This window comes from Phyllostomus discolor, chromosome 6 (genome assembly GCF_004126475.2).
Source record: "Phyllostomus discolor isolate MPI-MPIP mPhyDis1 chromosome 6, mPhyDis1.pri.v3, whole genome shotgun sequence".
In the NCBI taxonomy this organism is placed as follows: Eukaryota; Metazoa; Chordata; class Mammalia; order Chiroptera; family Phyllostomidae; genus Phyllostomus; species Phyllostomus discolor.
Genome location: NC_040908.2, coordinates 107,875,205 through 107,901,261, shown reverse-complemented (window position 1 = coordinate 107,901,261; position 26,057 = coordinate 107,875,205). Strand labels below are relative to the sequence as shown.

The 26,057-nt window shown below is 36.0% G+C and overlaps 1 protein-coding gene across 2 annotated transcripts in view; it reads right to left on the bottom strand.

Moving 5' to 3' along the window:
- GRM5 (glutamate metabotropic receptor 5) overlaps positions 1-26,057 on the bottom strand; it is a 475,733-nt gene that overhangs the window by 114,880 nt on the left and 334,796 nt on the right. For both annotated transcript variants that reach the window (XM_028516315.2, XM_028516316.2), the window contains exon 4: positions 24,780-25,015. In XM_028516315.2, coding sequence (XP_028372116.1) covers positions 24,780-25,015 — 236 coding nt within the window. The remainder of the gene's footprint in view (positions 1-24,779; positions 25,016-26,057) is intronic.

The following is a 26,057-nucleotide window of genomic DNA, read 5'->3' as shown; positions in this document are numbered from 1 at the left end:
ATTTGAAATCCTAGGTGAAATGGACAAATTTCTAGAAAAATATAATCTTCCAAAACTCAGTGAAAAAGGAAGCAGAAAGCCTGAACAGAACAATAACAGCAAAAGAGATTGAAGCAGTAATCAAAAAATTCCAACACACAAAAGCCCTGGACCAGATGGTTTCACAGGAGAATTCTACAAAGCATTTAAGGAAGAGCTAACCCCTATCCTTCACAGACTATTCCAAAAACTCCAAAGAGATTGAAGACTTCCAAACTCTTTTTATGAGGCAAACATCATCCTAATTCCAAAACTAGATAAAGACACAACAAAGAAAGCAAACTTCAGGCCAATATCGCTGATGAACATTGATGCTAAAATCGCCAACAAAATACTGGCAAACCGCATCTAATGCTACATTAAAAACATCATACACCATGAACAACTGGGATTCATTCCAAGGATGTAAGGATGGTACAATATTCACAAATCAGTAAATGTAATACATCGCGTAAACAAAAGCAAAGACAAAAACCACATGATCATATCAATAGATGCAGAAAAAGCATTTGATAAGGTATAGCACCCATTTATGATAAAAACACTCAGTAAAGTGGGAATAGAGGGAGCATTCCTCAACATAAATAAGGCCATATATGAGAGACCTACAGCCAACATCATACTCAATGGGCAAAAATTAAAATCTTTTCCACTAAGATCAGGAACAAGACAAGGCTGTCCACTTTCACCACTTCTATTCAATATAGTGCTGGAAGTTTTAGCCACAGCGATTAGACAAGAAAAAGAAATAAAAGGCATCGAAATTGGAAAGGAGGAAACAAAACTCTCACTGTTTGCAGATGACATGATAGTGTACATAGAAAATCCTATAGACTCCACCAACAAACTTCTTGACCTAATAAATGAATTTGGCAAAACAGCGGGATACAAAGTCAATATCCAGAAACCAAAGGTATTTCTGTACACCAACAATGAAACAGCAGAAGCAGAAATCAAGAAAAGAATCCCATTTGAAATAGCAAAAAGAAAAATAAAATACCTAGGAATAAACCTAACCAAAGAGATAAAAGACCTGTATTCAAAACATTACATAACACTGAGGAAAGAAATCAAGGAATACACAAACAAATGGAAACATATACCATGTTCATGGCTTCAAAGAATTAATATCATCAAAATGTCCATACTACCGAAAGCAATTTACACATTCAATGCAATACCTATTAAAGTACCAATGACTTATTTCACAGACATAGAACACACACTTCAAAAATTTATATGGAACCATAAATGACCCGGAATAGCTGCTGCAATTTTGAGAAAGAAGAGTAAACTTGGAGGGATCACAATACCTGACACTAAACTATACTACAAGGCCACTGTAATCAAAACAGCATGGTACTGGCATAAAGACAGGCACATGGACCAATGGAACAGAACAGAGAGCCCAGAAATAAACCCAAGTATCTATGGTCAATTAATATTTGACAAAGGAAGCAGCAACATAAAATGGAGTAAAAATAGCCTCTTCAACAAATGGTGTTGGGAGAACTGGACAGCTACATACAAAAAAATGAAACTGAAGCAACAACTTTCACCTTATACAAAAATAAATTCAAGGTGGATAAAAGACTTAAATATAAACCGTGACACCATTAAAGTCCTAGAAGAGAATGTAGGTAGGAAAATCTCAGATATTTCATGCGGAAACTTTTTTGCTGACATGTCTCCTTGAGCAAGGGACATTAAAGAAAGAATAAACAAATGGGACCTCATCAAAATAAAAAGCTTTTGCACAGCTAAAGAAAACTATCAAAATAAAAAGAGAACCAACTATATGGGAAAACATATTTGCCAATGATACCTCAGACAAGGGTTTAATTTCCAAAATATATAAAGAACTTACACGACTCCACTCTAAGAAGACAAGTAACCCAATTAAAAAATGGGCAAAGGACTTAACAGACACTTCTCCAAGGAGGACCTACAGAGGATCCAGAGGAACATGAAAAGATGCTCAATATCACTAGCTACCAGAGAGATGCAAATTAAAACCACAATGAGATATCACTTCACACCAGTCAGAATGGCCATCATAAACAAAGCCACAAACAAGTGTTGGAAAGGTTGTGGAAGAAAGGGGATCCTCCTTAGTGCACTGTTGGTGGGACTGCAGACTGGTACAACCACTATGGAAAGCAGTATGGAACTTCCTCAGAAAACTAAAAATGGATCTGCCTTTTAACCCAGCAATTCCACTGCTGGGACTATATCCTAAGAACACTAAAACACCAATACAAAAGAACCTTTGCACCCCGATGTTCATAGCAGCACAATTTACAATAGCTAGGTGCTGGAAGCAACCTAGATGCCCATCAGTAAATGAATGGATCAACAAACTCTGGTACATTTACACAATGGAATTCTATGCAGCAGAAAGAAAGAAGGAGCTCCTACCCTTTGCAACAGCTTGGATGGAACTGGAAAGCATTATGCTAAGCGAAACAAGCCAAGCAGTGAAAGACAAATACCATATGATCTCACCTGTAATAGGAACCTAAACAGCAAAACAAAGAAACAAGCAAAATATAATCAAAGACACTGAAATAGGGGACAGGTTGACAGTGACCAGAGGGAGAGAATAGGGAATTTCAGGGGAGAATGAGAAGGGTTTACAGGAACAAATTTAAAGAACACATGGGCAAAAGCTAGGGGGAGGGTGGTAATGGGAGGGAAGTGGGGAGGGTTGGATGGGGGACTGGAATGGGAGTAAAAGGGAGAAAACTGTACTTGAACAATGATTAAAATAAAATTAAAAAGAAAGAAAAAAAAAGAATACAGACTTAGTTTGTGGATCACAATCTGCCAGAAAAGATTAAAAGAAATAGGTGACTTTCAAAGATGCTGACCAAATCCCCGCTGTGATTCTGGCCAAAGTTTGGAGTTTTATCATTTGAAAGGACTACAGGGCTCAAAGGGCTAGTTTTGGTTTCCTGTCTGTGCCTTCAAATTCCAATCTAATCATCCTCCAGTAAACAGGTCTCACAGGATCTTGCATATTCTATGTCCCAGGCCTGATTACCCTGGGGGTCTGCCCTCTCTGGTCTGGACTGCACTGCCCCTGCTATTTCTGCAGGCCAGAGTTGGGCAGAGGAGACAAAGGCAGCCAGGAGAATTGGATTTCTCACATCTAAGAACAATGACTCAGGCTTTGACAAAGCCAAGGGGGCAGGGGTTGATGTACATCACCCCTTCATTTCCACAGCCCTGAGTCTCTTCCCTGAGGCCTTCTTGTGATCATGCCTGTCTTAGTCAATTCCCTTCATGGGAAATCTTACCAGTCAGTGGCTAACTGGTCAAGCCTAGGAGGCCAAGCACAGAACAGGCAGCGTTCATGCCAGGGGAATAAGTTTTATTTCCTTAGTGTCTCCTGGTTCGGAGGTCTCTCACTCAGCCTAAGTTGCAGGGGGTTACAGCTTCCTGAGACCAGGCAGGGTTGTCCCCAACAGATGTAACCTGGCAGCCAACGAGAGTGGACTGGAATGTGCATGTGTGAACAATGAGAACCTCACTGTACTAGTCAGTGGGGGCCGTAGATGTTGGGAACCACCTGACTGGTATTAGAAGCTGACAGCCCTGCCTAGGCTAAGGCTAAGGGAACACCCTTGGAACCGTAAGCCAGCAAGGAGACAAAAGCTTATCTCCCTGGCAGGAATGCTGCTTCTGTTGCTCTATTCATAACTGAACCCCCAAAAGCTTGGTTGGTTAGCCAAAGACAGGTAAGATTCCCCAAGGGGGGAACGACCTAAGACAGGCACGATCACTTTGGGAGGCCCCCCAAAAGAAGGACTTGGGGAGCTGCAGCAAAAGGGGGTGATGGACCCTCACTCCTCGGCTTTGACATAGCCTGAGTTCTCATTGTCTGGGAGAAAATCTCCTTATCTCTTGGTTGCCTTAGTTCCCCTGCTCCACCTAAGCCTGAAACAATGACAGGGTGGTGCAGCTCTGTGTTGAAAAGGGCGCATTCCCTGGGTGATCAGTCCTAAGAAAGAATATGTAAATTACTGTGAAACCTTCTTTGTTTAGAATGCTCTCAGTTGAATGAGAGGGGTCCTAGGAGGAAGTTAGTTTGTTCCTCAAAGTCTTACAGCTCTTTGACCCCGACTCAATAGACCGGCAGAGTTCCTTGTTTTCTATAGTTCCTTACTTCCCCCTAATGAGTACTGTACTTTACCTGAATTATTATGCAAAATGAGCCCAATAAAAGCAGGTATGGATGGTAAATCGGTGCGCTCCCCACTAGAGGGGGTGGCCATTTTGTCCCTACTTCCCCACAGAAACTAGTTTGTCTCTGTGCATGTGTTTTTTTCTTGCGTGTTTTTCGACGAGCCATCCACAGCGTTCCGTGATCACTGCTGGCCGGTGACCCATGCATCAGGTAGATGCCATTGAATGAGGATGTGTACTGTGTGGCCATTGCATTCAAAATGACTGAGTGAATAGAGGAAGAAATCTGCATTAAATTTTGTGTTCAGCTTGAACATTCCTCTGTGGAAACTATTCAGATGATTCAGAAGGCTGCAGCTATGGGAAACTGGTGATTGGTAGCTTCAACGTGACAACATGCCTGCTCATGCATCAAGTATAGTGCAGAGTTTTTTGGCAAACATCCAATCATCCAGGTGATTCAGTCCCTCCACTATAGCCCAGATTTGGCACCCTGTGACTTCTGGCTTTTCCCAAAACTAAAATCACCTCTGAAAGGGAGGAGATTTCAAACCATTGATGACATTCAGGAAAATATGTTGGAACAGCTGATGATGATGGGAACTGTGTGAGGTCCCAAGGTGGCTACTTTGAAGGGTCCTGAGGTCTCATTGTCCTATGTACAGTTTCTTTTATCTTCATTTTATTCAATAAATGTCCCTATTTTTTATATTACAAGGGTGGAAACCTGGACAGACCTCGTATGTCAGATAAGGTGTTCTAGAACCATAAAACACCCTTGAATACTATTTTAATATTTTGTTAGAATTTCCCAGATGCAACAAATGCCAGCTCAAACAGAACACAGAAAATACTTTGACCTGGAACATTCAAAGAAGCAAGCATTTACACATAATTTATCAATGCACTACCCTCTTATGTTTTGCTCTCCTGTGACTTGGAGAGGTTTGTAATTTCAATTTATTTGAGTTACATTTTTCGACAATGTAATTTTTTGATGTATTCTTTCTTAAAATTACATTTTTTAATTTGTTCTGAAGTGTGGGCTTCTTAGCTCTACTAAAGTGCTAGAGAAAATATTATAGAGCAGGAAATTACTAATAATGATGTAATTTATTGAATTTTACTAAATGTCAGAGACTATGTACTCTAGACTGAATTGTATCACCTCAAAATTATGGTAAAGCTCTATGCGCCAGTGTGATGGCATTTGGGATGGGGTCTTTGGGAGATGGGATTTTGGTGGGTATGTGGGATTGGGACTATGAAACCATGAGGGTGGGGCTCTCATGTTGGGATTAGGGTCCTTATAAAAAGAAACACGAAAGCTTGCTCTCTTTCTCTCTGCCATGTGAGGAGGCAGGTGTCTGTAAGCAATGGAGAGGTTCTCAATAGAACCCAACCACACCGGCCCCCTGATCTTGGACTTCCAGCCTCCAGGACTGTGAGAAAATAAATTTCTGTTACTTAAACATCCCAGTCCATAGTATTTTGTTACGGTAGCCTGAGCTGGCTAAAAGACAGTGTCAAATGCTTCACTGATCCTATTCCACATTCTTTTAGTAAGATCTCTATCAGGTATGCATTTAATATCATCCCAAATTTACATCTGAAGAAACTAAAGAAACAGAGTTTAAGCAACTTGCCCAGTGTCCGAGAGCTGTCAAGTGGCAGAAACAGGATATAAATCTAGCCTGTCAAATGACAGAGCTTATATTTAACTGTAATACTATGATATTCTCTAACGTGTGTACATTTTTATTTATGTAAATTCACCACCTGTGAATCAATTGAATCAGATCGTGATATTAATATATGACTTTACCTCATATTTCTTCGTGGAACATTTTTTGGTCTAATAGTCCCTGCTCTTCCTGAAGTTACTGTCTGAAAGATGGACACAGGACAGTTTTTGTCAGCATGGAGTTCTCCATGCTTCCATCTAGGCTTCTTGTTTACTAGACATGTTTCATTTAAGTAAGTAGACAATACTATTAGTAATTTTTCACCACAGGAGTCTTCATTACTGTTGCATTTTGTTAAGGTACCAGTTCCACTTCTAATTGTCTTTGCATTTCTACCTGTGTGACTTCAAACTTGAAATATTTTAAGCCAAATGTATCTTCGCTACCCATTTAGTCCCTTTTTCTATTTTCTCTATTTTTTTATTAACAAAGTTTTCTCGGTAACCTATCATTGAAACCTTGAAGTCACCCTTTACTTCTCCCATTCTCTCAACTTCAGGCATCACCAGGTTCATGCCATTTTTCTGTCATCCATCAGTAGCTGTTCTGATGCCCTCAAATTCCCAGTGGCTCAATACAATAAAGTACTAATCTCTCTGCCAGCCAATAAACTCCAAATGATGCTTTCATATTAACTTTTGTTAATGTGATTTTTGATTATATCATTTTTTTTCTAAAAAATTTTCAACAGTTACTTAATATGAAGAAGAAAATTTCTCAATTCATGGCCTCACATGCACTATCCTTAAGAAAACTTTTCTCTCTGTTATGTCCAGCCTTACCTGTTACTGTCTATGACACTTCTGCTCTGGTTGAACAAGTTTACCTTCTACCACCTGAACAGTCCTTGTGTTTTCTCAATTCTGTTCTTCAGTTCCTCTAGTCTTCTAAGCTTGTAATACTCTGCTTCAAACTCTCCCGGTCACAGCCCAATCAAACTTCAGGACTTAACTGAAACACTAACTATGTCATTAAGGCCCAATCTCCCCAGACACAAGCATTCTCTACCTTCTCTAATATGCCTGGATCCCTCAAGGCTCACTTCACTAATTTTCTAGTTAACATGTGTAACTTCATATTAAAGCTTTCCTTAGATGTATTATACCTGAAGGAAGAAATTAACCACTAGATAATCTTTATACTCTCTTTTACAGCTTTTAAACTAGCTCAGGATCTTGCTTAATGGATGTCCAAATAAAATAGTAACTAGGTTAAAGAAAATAAATTGAAATTTAATAAATGCCCCGAATTTGTATCAATACTTTTTTTTTTGAAAAGAAATCGTGTGCCACTTGGGTCATATTTACCATCTACTCTAATTTTCATGAGGCCTCAAGCTAATCAGTAAAATATTTTGAAAGCAACAGCTCATATTTTCTGGACATATTCCAAAAACTGAATTGAGAAGCTCATTAAGAATCATCATGGTAGCAGATGGATCCTTTCATTCTTGTAGTCACTTTGGAGTAGAGTAGTATTAACACATCATGACAAAAGTCTGCTGCTGCAGCAGAAAGGTATAGCAAGTCAGAGTAACTAACCTTCCTTTTGTGACAACCTTCAAATTTTTAGTATCTTAATACAATAAAAGTTTATTTCTTGTTCACAACACAATCTGATGTATATTCCAAGCAACTCGGGGAACCATGCTCTTTCTATCACATGCTTTGGGAATTGGAATGCTGTCATTATTGTCCATAGACAAACAGAAGCCCTCTCCATGATGGAATGTCTATGCAAGCACTCCTTTCCTATTCACTCAGACTAGTCTCTCTCCTTGGCCTCTCCTTTCCACTTATCCACACCACTTCCAAACTCTGCCTTCCAATTATTCTTGGATATGCTGACCTGTGCTGATTTCTCCTATCCATAGGCTTGCTTCTACTACTCTCCCTGGTTGAGTCACACATTCAGCAAGCCTTAAGCCTGAGAGACCTTGGGGCACAGTGCACAGAGCAGGGACTGTGAAGCCTGATGAAGTTTAAGTACTTGAAGTTCAACTTGTCCTGGAAAAACTAGTAAACCTATTAAAGCGTTAGTTTCCTACTGTAGTAAATAATTATACTACTACTACTCAATGGGATAAAACTGTACTTGAATCTCTCTTCTGCAATGCCTGGCATGTAAAAGCATTCAATAAATGGACATAATTAAAAATAACCACTGCTTTCCACTGCTATGGCCTGAACCCGAAGCCATCATCTCTCAGCATATCACCACAATAGCCTTCTAATCATCTCCATGTTTTCTTTCTTTGCTCACATTTACTGTTTATTCTTAACATGACAGCCAAAGTGATCTTTAAAAAAGCCAGTTTGAGTCCTTCCTTTGCCAAAATTCTCTAATGGCTTCATGTTTCACTGAAGTAAAATCCAAGGTCAGCACAATGCCAACTAGAATCTACAAGATCTCAACCTCTGTTACCTCTTTGCCATCATCTCCTAGTGTCCTCCAACTTACTCTTCTCTAGCCACATTGGCTTCCCACCTGTTTCCTCAAAAATGACAGCTTAGGCCCCTCTGTGGACTCTGTGTCTGTGATTTCCTACTCCCAAACCATCTTTCCCATGTGCAAGGTGGGTTAGTCCCCTATTTCCTCCTGGGGTTTACACAAGGTCCCTTTCTTAGTAAGGTCTTCCCTAAACACTTTATTTAAATTGCATCCACCCTAACATTCTAAATCCTGCTTCCAAACTTCAAGATTTTTAGCATTTTCAATGTCTGGTATAATACATAACTACTTACCTATTTTGTTTTAATCTGTCTCCCCCTAACAAGAATGTAAGCTCCATGAAGGCAGGTATTTTTGTCTGTTTTACTTACTTCTATAGTTCTGGCACCAAATCAAATGGATAATAAGTGGCACATAATATGCATTCAGTAAGTACTTACTGAAAAGATAATTTATTTAGTTTTAATAACATATATTTTATCCTTTTACATTGATACCCTGAAATCAAGTACCAGATTCTGCTCTTTCCTTAGATCCCCCCTGTCATTACCCAAGGTGGTAAGGGTGTAACAACAATGCCATCATGCTGTTTCACTTCTTTGATAGAAGGCTCTCTGGACACCTCAACTGCACATCCTAGCTATAGGAGACAGTAGCTTCTTTATCTAGTAGCCAGCAGGTCTATGTGTGAGTTCTCTACAATTTTTGAAGGTTGTGACAGTGGGAATTACCGAAAAGTTAAAACACCATGCCAACCATGAGGGCTGTGGTGACAATGATCCCACAGTGTTGCCATGGTGATGTGGGTAAATTCATATACTACATTAGACACTCAGCCATAAAATTAAAATTATAATTAGCTTCATATATTGGCTCAGGGAATGGCACCTGTTATAAGGCAGGCATACTAAACTCCCACATTAATATGAAGACTAAGGCCAATGGAGGAAGAGCAGGCATCTTTTTTCAATGTTGTATTCTAATAATATACTATTAATCATTCTTCCTAGCCTGGAGATTATTGGAAAATCCATGAATACAACATGGTGCATTTATTTTTCACAATAACTTAAAAGCAAATATTTTCCAAAGCTCAATCTATTGTGATAACATTGTAAGCACAAAGTTTTAATACATTTCTAGAGATCCTTTTATAGAATCTTCACATATATCATCTTTTTAATATCTTTATATTGATGCTATAATATAAGTAATATCTAAATTCTATAAGTGAAGAAGACAAGGCTAGGTAATGGGCCCAAGGTTACAGAGTGAGTGAGTGGTAGCGCTGACCTGGTGGAGCTAAACTTAACAGGTCCCCCCTCTGAAGCTCCCCCGCCCACTGCTGAGCCATCTGAGAGGCTAGGAGAGAATGCTGCACCTGGCAGCTCAAAAGGGATGAGTTTAGGGATTAAAAACAGAAGGAAAAATCCTTCTACAAATATAAATACTTCTGTAAAATAAATTTTATTTGGTTATGAGCATCAAAATTAGAAGTGATATAAGAGACAAAGGATTTCACTATTTCCTTATTTGTTGGAATTCTTTGAAGCCTGAGAGTAAATCTGGCTTATGCTCAAATAAACATATGTATATAATTGAACTTAAACACTTTTAAAAGCTTTATTAAAGTATAATTAAAATTTGATAAACTTCACATACTGAAAGTGAACAACTTAAGTTTTTGTATATAGATACCTTTGTGAAACCATTACAACAATCAGGATAATGAATGTATCCATTCTGACATGCTTTCCCATGGATCTTTTAGTCCCTCCCATCCACAGGAAACAACTGATGCTTTCTTTCATTGTAAATTATTTTGCATTTTCTAAAGTTTCTAAGAAAATGAATTATGCAGCATGTACTCTTTCTTTTCCTGATTTCTCACTCAGCATAAATATTTTGAGATTTGCTACATTGTTAGGAATATCAACAGTTCATTGCTTTCTCTTGATGAGTAATCCATTGAACCTATGGCAATCCAAATTTTCTAGTGCCATCTATTAAAAAGCCTATCTTTTCTACACTGAATTGCTTGTGCATGTTTGTCAAAATCAGTTTTCCATATATATGTGGGTCTGTTTCTGAATTTCCTGTTTTGTTTTATTGATCTATTTGTCTATCTTTATGCTGATACCATGCTGTTTTGATTACTAGTTTTAGACAGAGTCTTGAAAATCATGTAGTGCTAATGCACCAAATTCATTCTTCTTTTTCAGAGTTATTTTGAGTATTCTAGGTCATTTGCATTCCACATGCATTTTAATATTTGTTTGTCAATTTCTATTTAAAAAGAATTCTAGGATGTTGATTGTCATTCTTCAACTCTATAGATGAACTCTGGGAGAATCGACAATGTTAACACTATTGAGTATTCTAATATGCACACACAGTGTATCCCTCCATTTATTTATATCTTCAGTTTTCTGAGCAATGTTTTGTAGTTTTCAGCATAAAGAGATGCTATCTATTGCCAGACTTACCACTATTTCATATTTTTAATATTATTTTAAATGGTAGTATTTTAATTTCATTTTCTAATTTTTACTACTAATATAAAAATAAAATAAACCTTTATATATTAATCTGATATACTGCAAAACTTAATAAACTCACTGGAACTTTTGTAGATACCATTAGATATTCTAAATAGGCAATCATGGCATTTATCAATAAAGACAATTTTATTTTATCATGTCAAATCTCGGTGCTTTTTATTTCTTTAGTTGATGTTGTATATTTTACTGACGAAAACTTCTGGTGGTAAGAGGCAAACTTCTTGCCTCATCACAGGGGGACATCTTATTAGGTGGAGGATGTTTAGTCTATTCCTGGTTTGCTAAGAATTTTATGAGAAATTAATATTAGGTTTTGACATATTATACTGATCAATTATTGAATATTAAATCAACCTTACATTTGGGGTAAGTCCTCCTTAGTTATGATATAGTATATGTTAAAAGTATTATTGGGACATTGGCTACTGTGACTCAGTGATTGAGTGTTGGCCTATGAATCAAAGGGTCTCTGGTTTGATTCCCAGTCTAGGGTACATGCCTGGGTTGTGGGCTAGGTCCCTAGTAGGGGGCATATGAAAGGCAACCACACATTTTTTTCTCTCTCTCTTTCTCTCTCCTTTCCCTTCTCTAAGAAATAATTAAATAAAATCTTTAAAAAATATTGTTGGGTATGATTTACTAAAACTTTGTTTAAGATATTTACATCAATGTTCATGAGGCATATTGATCTTTAATTTTCTTTACTTGTGATATCTTGGTCTGGTTCTAGTATCAGGGGAATGCTGACATCATTGATTGAATTGGGAAGTAGTCCTACCTTTTTAGCTTTCTGGTAGATTTTATGTAGAATGTTCATCAGTTCTTCTTGAATTATTTGGTAGCAATTCACCTGTGAAACCATCTGCTCTGGAATTTTCTTTGTGGGAAAGTGTTTTAGTACAAATTTGATTTTTTTAACAGATATTGGACTATTCAGGTTGTCTATTTATCAGTGAACTTTGGTCATTTATACATTTCAAGGAATTTCTTCAATTCATTTAAATTGATGAATTTATTTGATAAAGTTGTTTTAAAATATTTTATTTTTTTCCTATCTGCAGACTCTGTACTGATGCTACATCTCTCATTCTTGATATTAGTAATTTATGTTTTCTTCCTTTTCCTGACCAATCTGTTTTTTTTCAATTTTATTGATTTTTTAAAATAAACATTTTAGTTTCATTGTTGTTCTCTATTATGTTCCTGTTTTATATTTCATTGATTTTCATTCTGATCTATTATTTTGTTTCTTCTTACTTCAGGTTTAATTTTCTCTTATTTTCCAAATTTCTTAAGGTAGGTCTTTAGACATTGATTTGAAAATTTTTCCCTTTCTAATATAGTCAGTTAATGCTTTAAAATTTCCTTTAAGTGTTGTTTTAATACTCTGAATTATAAGTTTTCTCAGTCTCACTGGTGGGGATAGATACTGTTCCTTGTGCCATATGGGTGCCAGGAGTATTGTTCACTCTAATCCTTCAGGGTGGTTCAGTTCCAGGCTTCAAATGTGTGTAGACATCAATACGTAGTTGACTACTCTAGTGCAGTAATTTTCAACCTTTTTCATCTCATGGCACACATAAACTAATTACAAAAATTCTACAGGACATCAAAAATGCATTCTTTGCTGATTTGACAAAAAATTAGGTGTGATTTTGATTGCTTTACACACAAGAAAATGATAATAGTAATTACCTATTCTTTTTGCTCACAAATGGCTTTTTTTAAAAAATCAGGTGCCTATACTTGTACAATATATAAAGATTTCTGGTACCAAGAATTAACCAATCAGATGTAACATTATTATGCCTCCTGGCCAATAAGATGGAACTCTATTATGTGACCTATTTATTTATGGTTCAAGGCAGGTCATTCACACTGGACAGCAATTGGTAGGTTGCCTGTTGTCATTCATATATTTGACAATCTAAGGGAAAAGAGGTCAGCACCCCTGAGAAATAGTAAGGTATTGCATGTTTTAAAAATTCTTGCAACAATGGGTTGAAAATACTGCTCTAGAGGGAATCTCTGCAGATCTCCAGAGTCCTCTTTTCACACAGCTCTATCCTCTGTTCCTGGGCTCTGAAAACTTCCTTGGTTTCTCTGAACTCATAATGCCATCTCCTTAACTTGGAGGGCTCACCTCATTTATTTCTAGTATCTTGAGGACAACTGTCATTCATTGCTTGATGTCCAATGCTTTGAAACTATATTTTATACATGTTGTCCTGTTTTTATTTTCTCTTGTTATTTTAAGCAGGAGAGTAAATTCAGCTTCTATTAGTTCATCTTTGTTGAAGGTAGGCATTTTCCCATCTGATCTTTGTCTTCCCATTCATCAGCATGCTGAAGCCTCACTAGACTCTTAAGAGTTAGGTATTTTTAATTATTATCCTTATCTCACACACAAGAAAACTGAGACTCAGAGAGGCCTAGTGATAGTTATAGGTTGACTTTTTAATATAGATTTTCTGGGTCTAAATCCATTTTTTTTATCCTTGCCTGAGGAAACAATTACTGATTTTAGAGAGAGGGGAAGGGAGGGAGAAGGTGAGGGACAGAAACATCAATGAGAAAGTGAAAAACATTGATCCACAACCTAGGCCTGTGCCCTGAGACTGTAATCAGTTTACAGGATGATGCTGCCACCAACTGAACCACACCGGCCAGAGAAAACCCAGTGCTCTTCACAGTGCATCTGTATGCCTCCAGTGATTGGTTTGGCAAGCTTGTCAGGTTCACTCTAGTTTATTTTAAATATCTTTAATGTATCTTGGGTTCCAATCTAGTGTATTAAGAATTTTGGAACCTCTGCAGATCCTAATGCAAGGGCTTTCTCCTGGGGACCTCACTGAGTACTTTCTGTGGATGGATATTCATTATGGGAAATTACATACACCACCACTTACTTGGATGGATAATCACTCTCATTTCTTAAATTCTGGAATTAAAAGAAAAATATGACAGATAACATTTTTTAAAAAAATGATATGTTAGTGTCTGGGGGCGTGATCTGCCTTTATGTTTCATTTTCTTAAAACAGACTTTAAGATGCAGAAAAATTTTCCCCCTGGCAATGAAAAGTATCAAAATGTAAGAAAATCCAAGAATCATATTAAGTCAAACTGTCACATCAAATTCTAATTAACTTAATTCTTTGGCTGATATAAAAATGTAGAAATGGGCTTTTGTTCAGCAGATTTCACCACATGCACTAGGATAGTATGATCAGTTTTTTCGTTCAATGTATGGTTATTAATATTGCTCTAGTATGGTCTTTTCTAAAGTATGGTGATAGTCAGTGTTACATAACAAGGTTGAATTCATAGTAAAATACAAACAAAAAGATGCTGCATAAAAGAAGGGAGGGTATTTAAACATTTTTACAACAGGTTCTTTTGTCTTTTTCTAACAAGTTTATGCATCTTATGAATCCCCCCAAAATGGATACAGAATGTGATTATCTCAATATATGTACTTATGGAATCTGGATTAGTTTTCTTTACAAATATAGTCTTGGATATGTTAATATTGTGTGACGATGAAGAGTCTCTAATCTAGGGGTTAGCTGTGACACTTTATTTTAATTTGTAATACTTTTCTTAGGGTCCAGCTACTCTTACCCAGACAATTATTTCCCCTCAATGCACAGTTTTTGGCATTTTAGTCATGTTTTCAGAAATGGTGAAGTGTTTTTGAATAATAGCCAAATCACTAATGTGCATTTTAAATGCAAACAAGATGATAGAAAAAATTGTTATGTGATACATAAAGAAGTATCCTTTAACTAACTCACCTCAGGTCCTCACGTGGACACCTCTAGCTGGAAACTTACTGACACAGAAAGAGAAAAGAAGCATCTCCAAATACAGATGGCTATGTGAGTGGTTACATGTTGACATAAAAATAAAGGAAGACTAGGATCTGCATTAAATGTCTGAATTAGTATGTGACAAAAATAAGACAAAAGACACAAGAAGTGAAATGTAAGGAAAATAGAGTTTCTTTGAGATTGGTAAATGAGGTATTAGAATGCATGAGAATGTAAGCTCAGGGGAGTTGACAAATATCTTGAGGTAGGCCTTTCATTGAATAAGATTTAGCATGTACAAAAGCACGGGCAATTAAACAACATGTCACCGTAAAGGAACACAATCTGTGAAGTGGCTGGAGCGCAGATTTCATGGGGTTAAGGAACAGAAGATGTAAATTCAAATGCTGAATTTAAAGAGTTATGACTGGAATGAAACAGTTGGTATTCCTTTTTGTAGGTATTGGAGAACCGAGGAAGACTTTTAAGAATGAGGGTAACATGATGAGATTCATACTTTAGACGAACACCTTTGGGACAATTTCCAGCATAAATGGAGGAGAAAGAAACTGGTATCAAAAGGAAGATTAAACAGGAAAATTATTCTGATACTTGAAGTGAGAGATAATGAAGAGCTAAACCTCAGCAATAGTATAAATATTTGAATTTAGGCAGTAAGAAAAGAAGGGAACAGATGTGAAGTTGTTCAGACAGTAGAATTCACAGCCTTGTAATGAGGACTATATGTGGTTCAGTTACCCCTACATCTTAGGAGACAGGGTAGAAAAGTGAATCATTTACTTAAGCTGGAGATTCTAAAAGGAGGAACTCAAAGTTGGAGGCTGTGGTAATAGAAGTTACAATGAGGTTAGTATTAGATACAAAATTCCAGGTGTCTTTAGGACATCCAGGTGATTGTGTGTTGTGTCATAAAAGACACCTCTAGAAGTTGATATGTGTGACAAGGAGAATTCATAGAAAGGAGAAAGCAACCGAATGTCAGTGGGTGACAGGGTATAACTGTAAAGGAAATGGGTCCTTAAATTGATTAGAAAATAGACTATCATACAGTTATTAGAAAACAGTATTAATTAAATTCCTGTATCTTTTATTACTATGTAATTTAAGTGCACAATTGGAAAAATTAAATTATATTCCTAATACTTTTAATTTACTACTATTATTATTTTTTAATAAAGAAAAACTTTCTAGAAGTAATGGTTGAACTGAATTTTTTAAATTTATTTTTAGAGAGGGAAGGGAGGGACAGAGAGAGAGAGAGAGAGAGAGAGAGAGAGAGAAACATCAATGTGCGGTTGCTGGGGGTTATGGCCTGCAACCCAGGTATGTACCCTGGCTGGGAATTGAACCTGGGACACTTTGGTTCCCAGCCCACACTCAATCCACTGAGCTACACCAGCCAGGGTAATTTACTATTATTAATTTAACTTATAATTTAAGTCTAAAATAATTGTGCAGTTTAAGTAAAACAACCAAACTCAGGCTCACTGTTAATAGTATATAAAACTGGATATTAACACTTCATCATAGATAAAACACATGAGGGCTATAGTAGTATTCTGATTTAAGGTTTTAAGTGCTTAAAAACAAAACCAGAATTAACAAGAAATGACAGGCTTTATTTATACATCAAACTGGGGATTGCAAGGGGTGATGAGACTAAAGAGTGAAGGAGGGACTTCCAGTGTTAAGCAGGATGAAAAAGAAAGCAAATGAAAACTCTTTCACCGTATAACTTCAAAAGGCCAATGAAATGCAAAAGTTAAAAATTTTTATTTGGCTGACAGTGACCAGAGGGGAAAGGGGAGGGAATTTCAGGGGGAAAGGGGAAGGGTCTACAAGAACAAGCATAAAGGACACATGGACAAAAACTAGGGGGGGCGTAGAAATGGGAAGGAGGTGGGGAGGGCTGGGTAGGTGGGCTGGGATGGGAGTAAAAGAAAACTGTACTTGAACAAAAATTAAAGTTAAAAAAATTTAAAGCAGTGAAGCTGTATAGAAACAACAAAGGAAATGAATTAAAATTCCTTTTGCAGGTGGAAATCTTGCAAAAGTAGGCAGGTGCTACTAGCTGCTTTATTATTAGAGGGTATCTGCATGTTCTGGACCCAGGTAATGACCTAGCTTGGCCTAAAGGAAGAAACATTGGTTTCCTAAGGCTGCTATAACGAAGTCCCAGAAACAAGGTTTCTTAAAACAACCAATTTATTCTCTCACACGCCTGGATGCTAGAGGTCCAAAATCAGGGGGCAGCATCCCCTGGGACTCTGGGTGGAATCCTTCCATGCCTCTTTCTAGCTCCTGGTGGTAGCTGTTAATCTTTGTCAGTCCTTGTCTTTCTGCTGTGTCGTTCCAGTGTTTGCCTTGTGTTTTCCCATAGCAGTTTCCCTGTGTGTCTCTCTGTTTCTGAGTCACTTCTCTTTGCACAAAGACATCAGTCATATTGGATTAAGATTTTGTCTTATGTCAGTATGCCCTATTCTCACCTAATTACATCTTCAATGATGCTATTTCTAGTAGTCATATTGTGAGGATCTGGGAAAGAACACAAATTGTTGTATACAACACTTCTGGAAAAAAGAGAAACCAGGAACACTTTTGGATATTGAAATGCTCTGGCATATCTGTTTGTACGCTCCAGGAGCCATAAATGCATGATAACCGTTTCCCCTCATGATTCAGTTGCTGATTCTGGAGGCTTCATGAGAGGCTCAAGATTTGGAATAGAAAGACTGAAGGCTCTCATTGTTTTTTTACCATTTGGAAGAAAAGATCCACTTGAGGAATGGCAACTGCTCTAACTTTTTTTTTTTTAAGATTTTATTTATTTATTTTTTTATGGAGGGAAGGGGGAGAGAGAGAGAGAGAGAGAGAGAGAGAGAGAGAGAGAAGAGAAACATCAATGTGCAGTTGCTGGGGGTTATACCTGCAACCCAGGAATGTACCCTGGCTGGGAATCGAACCTGGGACACTTTGGTTCCCAGCCCGTGCTCAATCCACTGGGCTACGCCAGCCAGGGCTGCAACTGCTCTAACTTCAATGGGCTTTTTTCTCAAGATACATGCTGAACTTAGAAACATTATGATATAGGAGACTGGAGAGCAAAGCTGAGAAATAGTAAAAATCTGATTAAGTTAGTCATTCAGGGCAGGGAATGTAATAACTAGACTCTCAATTAAAAATCCCATGCTAATTGTCCATTCAAGACATTTAACAAGGGGTTGATTGCTGCTGTCTTATGCTACAGACTACCTAATCTTAATAACTTTGAACCTGGAAAAGGCAAACTATCACTCCAGGGAATACAAAGTAAGATTCAGTCCTTATGGTGATTTTCAACTCATTGGCATAAAAGAAAATATATTGCACATGTGCAGGAAGTATAAAATGTGATCAATAACTAAGAAAAATCAGTCAATAGAAGTAGAATGATCAAAGATCTGGATATTAGAATTAGAAAAAAGGACATTAAAATAACTATAATCAATATGTTCAAGGAAACAAAGTACAGGATTAAAAATGCATGAGAAGGAGTACTTTAACATAAAATTGAAAACTGCAAAAATAATTACATTGGCATTCTGGGAGTGTAAAGCACCATATCAGAGATTAAGAACCACTTATTTTGGTTAGCAGCAAACTGGACATAGGAGAAGACATGATTAGTAAAATTGAAAACAGAATAATAGAAAAGAGTGAAACTGAGCACAGAGAGAAAAAAGATGTGAAGAGAGCCTGGAGAAAAAGTCACACCAGGACTCAACGTAACAATCTCGCATTGGTGTAAATGGGTCCCAGAAGGAGCAAACAGAAATATGGTAGAATGAGTTAGGAAATAATTTCTGGTGATTTTTTTCAAAACTGATGTGAATCTTTAATGCATGGGTTTGGAAAGCTCTGGTAGCCCTGACAAAGAAATATGCAAGGGAATGCATTCCTATTATCACCATAGTCAACTAAAAACTAATATATATATATATATATATATATATATATATATATATATATATATAGTTTCCCTGATGGCAATATGTCCTTTTATTTAACTTTTAAGTTTTATATATATATATATATATAACTTATATATAACTTTGGAAATATATATATATACATATAACTTATATATAAGTTATATATATATAATTTATATATGTAACATATATATATAAATATATATATATATATAACTTAAAAGTTAAATAAAAGGACATATTGCCATCAGGGAAACCACATTAAGAATTATGACTAACTTCCCAGTGGAATTATGGAATCTTGGGAAAAAAATATGGAGTGTTGTTTTTAAAGAAAAAAAAACTAAAAAATTAAAATAAAACTAAGCAAAAGAAAACCTGCCAATATAGAATGCTATACTTAGTGAGTAGATCCTTCAAAACTAAAAGTGAAATACTCCCAGGGTAAAAAAGCTGATGTAATTTGTTGGCAGTAGACCTACATTACAAGAAATGCTCAAGGAAATTCTTCAGGCTGAAAGACTCACAGATGAAAGTAATGAACAGTCCTGGATGCTGGTGACCATTTTTAGCAAATACCCTGACAAAGCTCTGTAGTATTATATATAGCACATAGATGCATAAAAGTAAATTATATGGTGATAGCAAAAAAAGTATGACAGGGTATATTAACTTAATGATGTGCATGATTCTTGAATGTAAACAAGAAATCAACTTAGAATAGTTTGTATTAAATTAAGAATTTGTTTAGCAATTTCTACTGAAAACTCTAAATGAACTAATTATACTAAGAGATGAAACAAAAATATTGAGACAGGTGGTAAAATAGAATAATAAAAATTTTGAATTAATCCAAAAGAAGGCAGTAAAGAAGGAGGAAGAAAAAAATTAAAGAACAAATTGGACAACATAAAACAAATAGCAAATGAGAAAAAAGGAAATTGTAATAAGCTTTGTTCCAACTGGGCAATTTTCATGATAGATATATCTAACAAAGGACTCACATCCTCTGTACATGAGGAACTCTTAAAATAGATATTCTAAAGGTAATCAATTTAAAGAAATGTGGAAAAGACTTGAACACTTTACAAAAGAATATGCCCAAATTTCCAATAAATATATGAAAAAAAGCTTAACCTTATAATATGCAATGGAAATGCCAATCAAAATTACTACCACATGCTCATAGAATGTTTAAAATAAAACAAAAAAACAAATATTGACAAAGGTACAGAGCAGTTTAAACTGTCATCCATTTCAGTAAAGTATGTAAATTAGTACCACCACTTTGGAAGGCTGGTTGACATTAACTACTAAATCTAAACATATGCTTAGCCTATGACCTAACAACTCCACTACTAGGTATACATCTAACAGGACTTAGGCTATAGGTCTGCCAGGATATACGTACAATAAAGTTCACAAAAGCTTTATGTTTAATACTTAAAACTATAAATAATTCAATGTCTACCTATAGGAGAATTAATAAATTCTGACATGCATACAAAGGAACACTACACAGCAATAAAAAATATGCTGCTACATAAAAGAACAGGGATGAGTCCCACAACATTCTATTGAGGGGAATAGGCTAGACACAAAGAAGTAAATAGCATAAGATTCCATTTTTATAATGTACCAGGAGAGGGAGTACTGATGGACACTGAAAACATTCATATTAATGGGGCATGTTATTGATTAGGATTGGACATGAAGCAACTTGCTGATATTGTTGTTTTGGGTGACAGTTACAGAGATGTATAAATGTAAATCTTATCAAGCTGTACACTTAAGATATGTTATATATATATATATATATGATTTGTTTTATATATGTATATTTACATATATATCTGAAATATATATATATATATTTCCATGAAACACACACACATACACCACACATAAGTGAAAGTGTCTCCCTTAAAAATGTGTGTGGGGGAGTGTGTGTCCTAAAATAATTATTTGAAATGCTTTTTCTTTGAATAAAAAATAACTTATCCTCATTTTAGAATGTTTGAAAAGTATAGAAAGATAAAAAGAAAAATTTTCAGTTTTATAATTAACAGGGAGAGTGAAATTTTTATGTTTATTACTTATTTCTAATTTTCTATGAAACACCTGCCAATATATCTATCATACATTTCTTTCTAAATGTTTATATTACAATGTTGCATGAAATTTTATTGTAAGAAAGTCAATATTTAGATTGCTATATATGCCATTTTTTTGCTTTTAACTTTGTTTACGATTTTTAACACAATGACTTTACAATTTTTTTTCAAGGAAAACCACCCCATAGTCCCATTGTCATATACTTTCATTTTTTTCCTGAGAAAAAACTTACCCCCATACAATAGTTTCTTTTGTCTCTTTAGTTTTCCTTTTCCACACTTAACTTTTTTACTCATTGGGGTGTGTGCTGGGGAGGTTCACACACACATGGTTGTGAAATAAGACTACTAACATTTTTTCTGACTTCATAGGTGTTATGGCTATTTAGTGGAAGTCCTCTGGGCATTGACATTTTGATGGTTGTCATTTTTAGCAAGATTGTTGTTACATAAGTTTTCTTCTTTTTTTTTCTCTGTTTTTGTTATTGATGTATTCATTGATACTTAAGTGAGAAATTGGAAGAGGCTATATAAAAGACTGTCAGCTAGGTGTTATTATAACTCATAAATAAATCATTCTAAAGAAAAATAAATTATATTTGGAAAATTGTACTAAGGTAGTATTAGTGGCTTTTCCATTAACATTTTACTGTTATTTGTTGCATTGGTTTTCTATCTAGATAAAAAATCACTTACTTCCTTTTAGTTAGTCCAGAATTAATTTCTAGGAGTTGATCTATTTCCAGCATGGCTTTGTTACTTACTCAAGACTAGGAGTTTTCTGTAAGCTTTCTGGTTACTGAGCTTTTTAATACTTCATTCTTTTTTTTAAGATTTTATTTATTTATTTTTAGAGAGGGAAAGGGGGGAGATAGAGAGAGAGAAACATCAATGTGTGGTTGCTGGGGGTCATGGCTTGCAACCCAGGCATATACCCTGGCTGGGAATTGAACCTGCGATGCTTTGGTTCACAGCCCGAGCTCAATCCACTGAGCTACGCCAGCCAGGGCTAATACTTCATTCTTTATAAGGCTATGGATAGGTCTTGACTATTAGATTTAGATGCTTCTCTTAGCTGTCATACTTTGCCTTCCAAGAAGCTCCTAAGAATCTATGGGTATTTCTACTCTTTGGGTGAAGACATTTTGCTTTTTGAATTATCTATTAGGTTTCAGTCACTATGAACAGTGAATAAGGTGAAACTTTCTTGTCTGAAATGAATTAGAAACTCCTAAAATTTCTTACCATTCCAACTCAAAAATTGTTTTACACACACTGCCTGATGAAAGAGCTTAAGGACATTAGTATTTAGGGAAATGCTGTACATGTGCAGTAGTGTTACAGATACTGATAAACCACCTGGGGTCTTTTTGAAGGTGGGGATTGAGATGCTAAAAGGACATTTGAGTAAATTAGGAAATAAGGTCAACAGTAGAGATTAGTGAATATTTCAGTATCTATTATTACAGTCTATAGTCATACACAAATAACTTTAAGATTTATTTTTACTTTTTGGTATCTTTGACCTATGTATTTATGATTGCATATTGCAAATTTGATGGGGCTATTTTTAAAATTATAGTATTCTACCTTTTTAGTGGAGTATATTGCTTAAACTCTAGACAAATCTGAATTTAATTCTTAGTCTCAGTATTTAATAGCTGTATGACCTTGAACAAGTTATTTTGTATCTGTAAATCTTGGTTTTGTTAGCTTTAAAATAAGGATAATAGCACTTCCCTCATGGAGAAGATAATGGAGATATTACGCGTGTCCATGGTTGTATACAAAATGACATTTGGTGTCAGGTAAGATTCCCAACGGGTGGAGGCTACTGAGTGCTTTCCAGTACTGGAGTAAGGAACACATTCTGAGCAGAGAGATAACATCAGGGTGCTCCTGGGAGGGACAGAGAGCTACAGCAACTGGTTCAAAGGGAGGATTTCATAGATCATTTCCATAGAAATACTGTTTCCATGAAAATCAATAAATGAGTTTTTCAAGACTATATCTAGATATGACCTCCAGCAGGAAAATAAAAGAGTAAAAGAGAGAAAGAACTATTCTTCTACTATTTCAAGTAGAAGGCACTTCTAACAAAAAGCAGTGGGACAAGAAGAACATTAGTACAAAAGAAGGGAAAGACTAACTGTAAAAATTATCTTAATCACAGTAGTTAGGGGTTGTGAGTAACTCCTTAGTGAAGAGGAACTAGAGATGAGATCAGATATACAGCTTGCTCTTTATAACTCCTACAATGTAGCTACAGATAGGAATTTTTACATAATCATAGAATGGGAACATAGAGAGGCATAAGCACCCAAGTCTCAACAGAGGAAAAAAGTCTGTGTCCTTCAGAAATTGAATAGAACAGGGGTTGGGGGAGGGCTGGGGAGGGCAAGCTGGAAGGAGAGTAGAAGACAGAAAAAAAAAAGAACTGTGAAAGATATGATAACAGTTATAAAATTGAAATTGTGAAAACAAATCACAATGCCATTTATTCGTATACATTTCTTCATGAAAATAAAGAATAAAAACACAGTAAATCAATAAGCATTTGAAGATTTTGGACAAGAGTTAGCAGGATATGGAAAGTGGGAGAGAAGCAAACCTAGTTTCACACTGTGCTTCTACTATTTCTGGGTTTCATTGACCAGTACGCTATCCACCCTCCAGCATCTGTCTCTTATACTCTACCCAAATATGTACTGGCATAAAGCTAAGTTTTTATTTTACTAAACAACATGGACATTTAAAAACAAGCACAAATCACCATTTACTATTCCACCATTTCACAAAAAATGAACTGATACAAAAAACATAGGACTGACATAAACTCAGAGGAAAATGAATTATAAAAAACTTACTACATTATTACTGCTTTCCTCATTTTGGTGCTGTTATGTGGCAATTTTGGGGGGGACTAACATTAGTTCATGGACCAGGACTATGGTCCATGACCCTACTATACTACCCCAGTACACTCATGTGTTCCAGTATCATGGATGAAGGCACCTACATCACCAACTAAAACATTTTATTCCTATGCCAATACATACGGGGTTTCTTTTACTCAATGTGCAATAAGTCACTACAAACAAGTCCCTTACCAATTTTAACAAACATTAACCTTTTCAGCATTGACAATATTGGTCCTACCTGGTTATTAGAGTCAAGATTCCTTTTGGATGTGCTACAAGTAATAATAACCAAATGTTTTGTTTAACCTTATAGCAATGACAATGTTGAACTGCAATTTTTGTTAGGATAACTATCTCCTGTAAAACACACTAAAGCCCTTGAAGATAGGAACTACTTTTTCTTAACTTGGTTCCCTTACACCTAAAGCAATATTTGGCACTTTATAAATACTAGTTGACTGACTGAATGAATGGCTCTGTTCATGTTATGTCTTGAAACATTGTAATTATGTATAGCCCCTCCCTGCAACTATTTTATGGTTTATTGGTGCAAGTAGAAGTTGGCTCTGTCCTTCAACCTTTACTTACTCATTCTTCAGATATGTAAAAAAACCTTACTGTGTGCCTCACAATGTGCTAACTACTAAAGCTAATCAAAGAGCAGTATGTAGTTGCCTCTGAGGATGTCAAGAATATCCTACTATGGAGCTTACATCACTCTTTTAGCATAGTGACAATTTCTTGAATGACATAAATATAAATAATCATTTTAATCTCAATAGAGTAGATACTGCTCTAATATGAGAATAAAACCTGATTATCACTATATGTAGCAATACTTGGTTTATATAAAAGCCCTCCTCTCTAACAGATTACAGCCGCTATCTCCATGACACTATTTACTCAAATTGGAGTCTCCGACTTATTCACTTTAAACGAAACAGTAAATATGCTTACTATTGCATGTCTTGTTGTATTTGCTGTTCTCCTGTGCAAACCCTTCCAGGCGACACTGAAAACGATGCTGCCAAAATTCTTGAAACCAAGGGTTTCGGAGGTTTGTTTCTGGCCGGAGCTTCAGATAATAATCATCAAACCACTTGACATCAGGAGACTGGAGTTTGATTGTGATTCCACCAACAGCTTCTCGCTGATATCCATCTGTTACATCATACCTGTCAGCCCATCCATCACTGTGGGGAAACAGAAAACCCTTCAGCTTAGAACAGATATCTTTTAAGAAAATGATTCCATTGGCTTTCCTTTTGAAAGGATGTCATTAAATAGCTACTTTAGGCCACACCATGGTCCTGCATGATGCCTGCATGATTCCTAAGATAGCAGCTATTTAGAATAAAAAATGCAAAACACAGTGGAAACTTTGGGTCTAAGAGTACTGGAAGGCACCAAGCCCACTTACCTTGAACTTCAGGGAATAACTAATGTTCTGGCAGAATTTTATTGGTTGCAAAATACTGTGTATGCCTGGAAGCTGCATAATATCACCATTCACACTATTTATTGAACATTTTATAGCTAGGTCAAGTTAACTTTGAATATATTTTTTTCTGTATAGTAATTATTATAATGATCATAAAATAATGAAACTATTTCTAAAACATGATTATTATTAATTTAACTGTCCTATATCACATTATCCACCCTCCCTCCCTCCCTCCCTTCCTTCCTTCCATTTCACAAGTGAATTATAGAGAGGTTAAAAAAAACTCGCTATTATGAACATTCATCAGAGCCTCAAACTGAAGTCCTTGTAGTCCATAGCCCATATATTTGTTTTTATTCTCATACTGTTCCTCTAATGCACTTAAAACACACACACGAAATTATGTCTTATAGTGGAGTGATTGAAAGAACATCTTAACAATGTACCATCAGACATGGTGTCAGGGTGCATACTCCTCAACATCACTATCATTTTATGCACTGATCACTCAAAGTAATCTAGCAATTGCACAATAAAAGAGTTGAAATCAGAGAGTTCATGTTATAATGGTTTGAGTATAACAGAACAAGGAAAAACATTTTAAGTTTATTAGAAAAATACATGAGATGAAACACTGGAAATAAAAGACAGGACTTGATCTTTGTATCAAATTTATTCACACCTTGGGGCATTCAAGGAAAAGACACTGACTTTTTCCATTCTCTCTCCCACTGGAATTTACACAACTTGTGCTATGTACCTGCTGGGACCCAGTGATGTTGTCCTTCCTT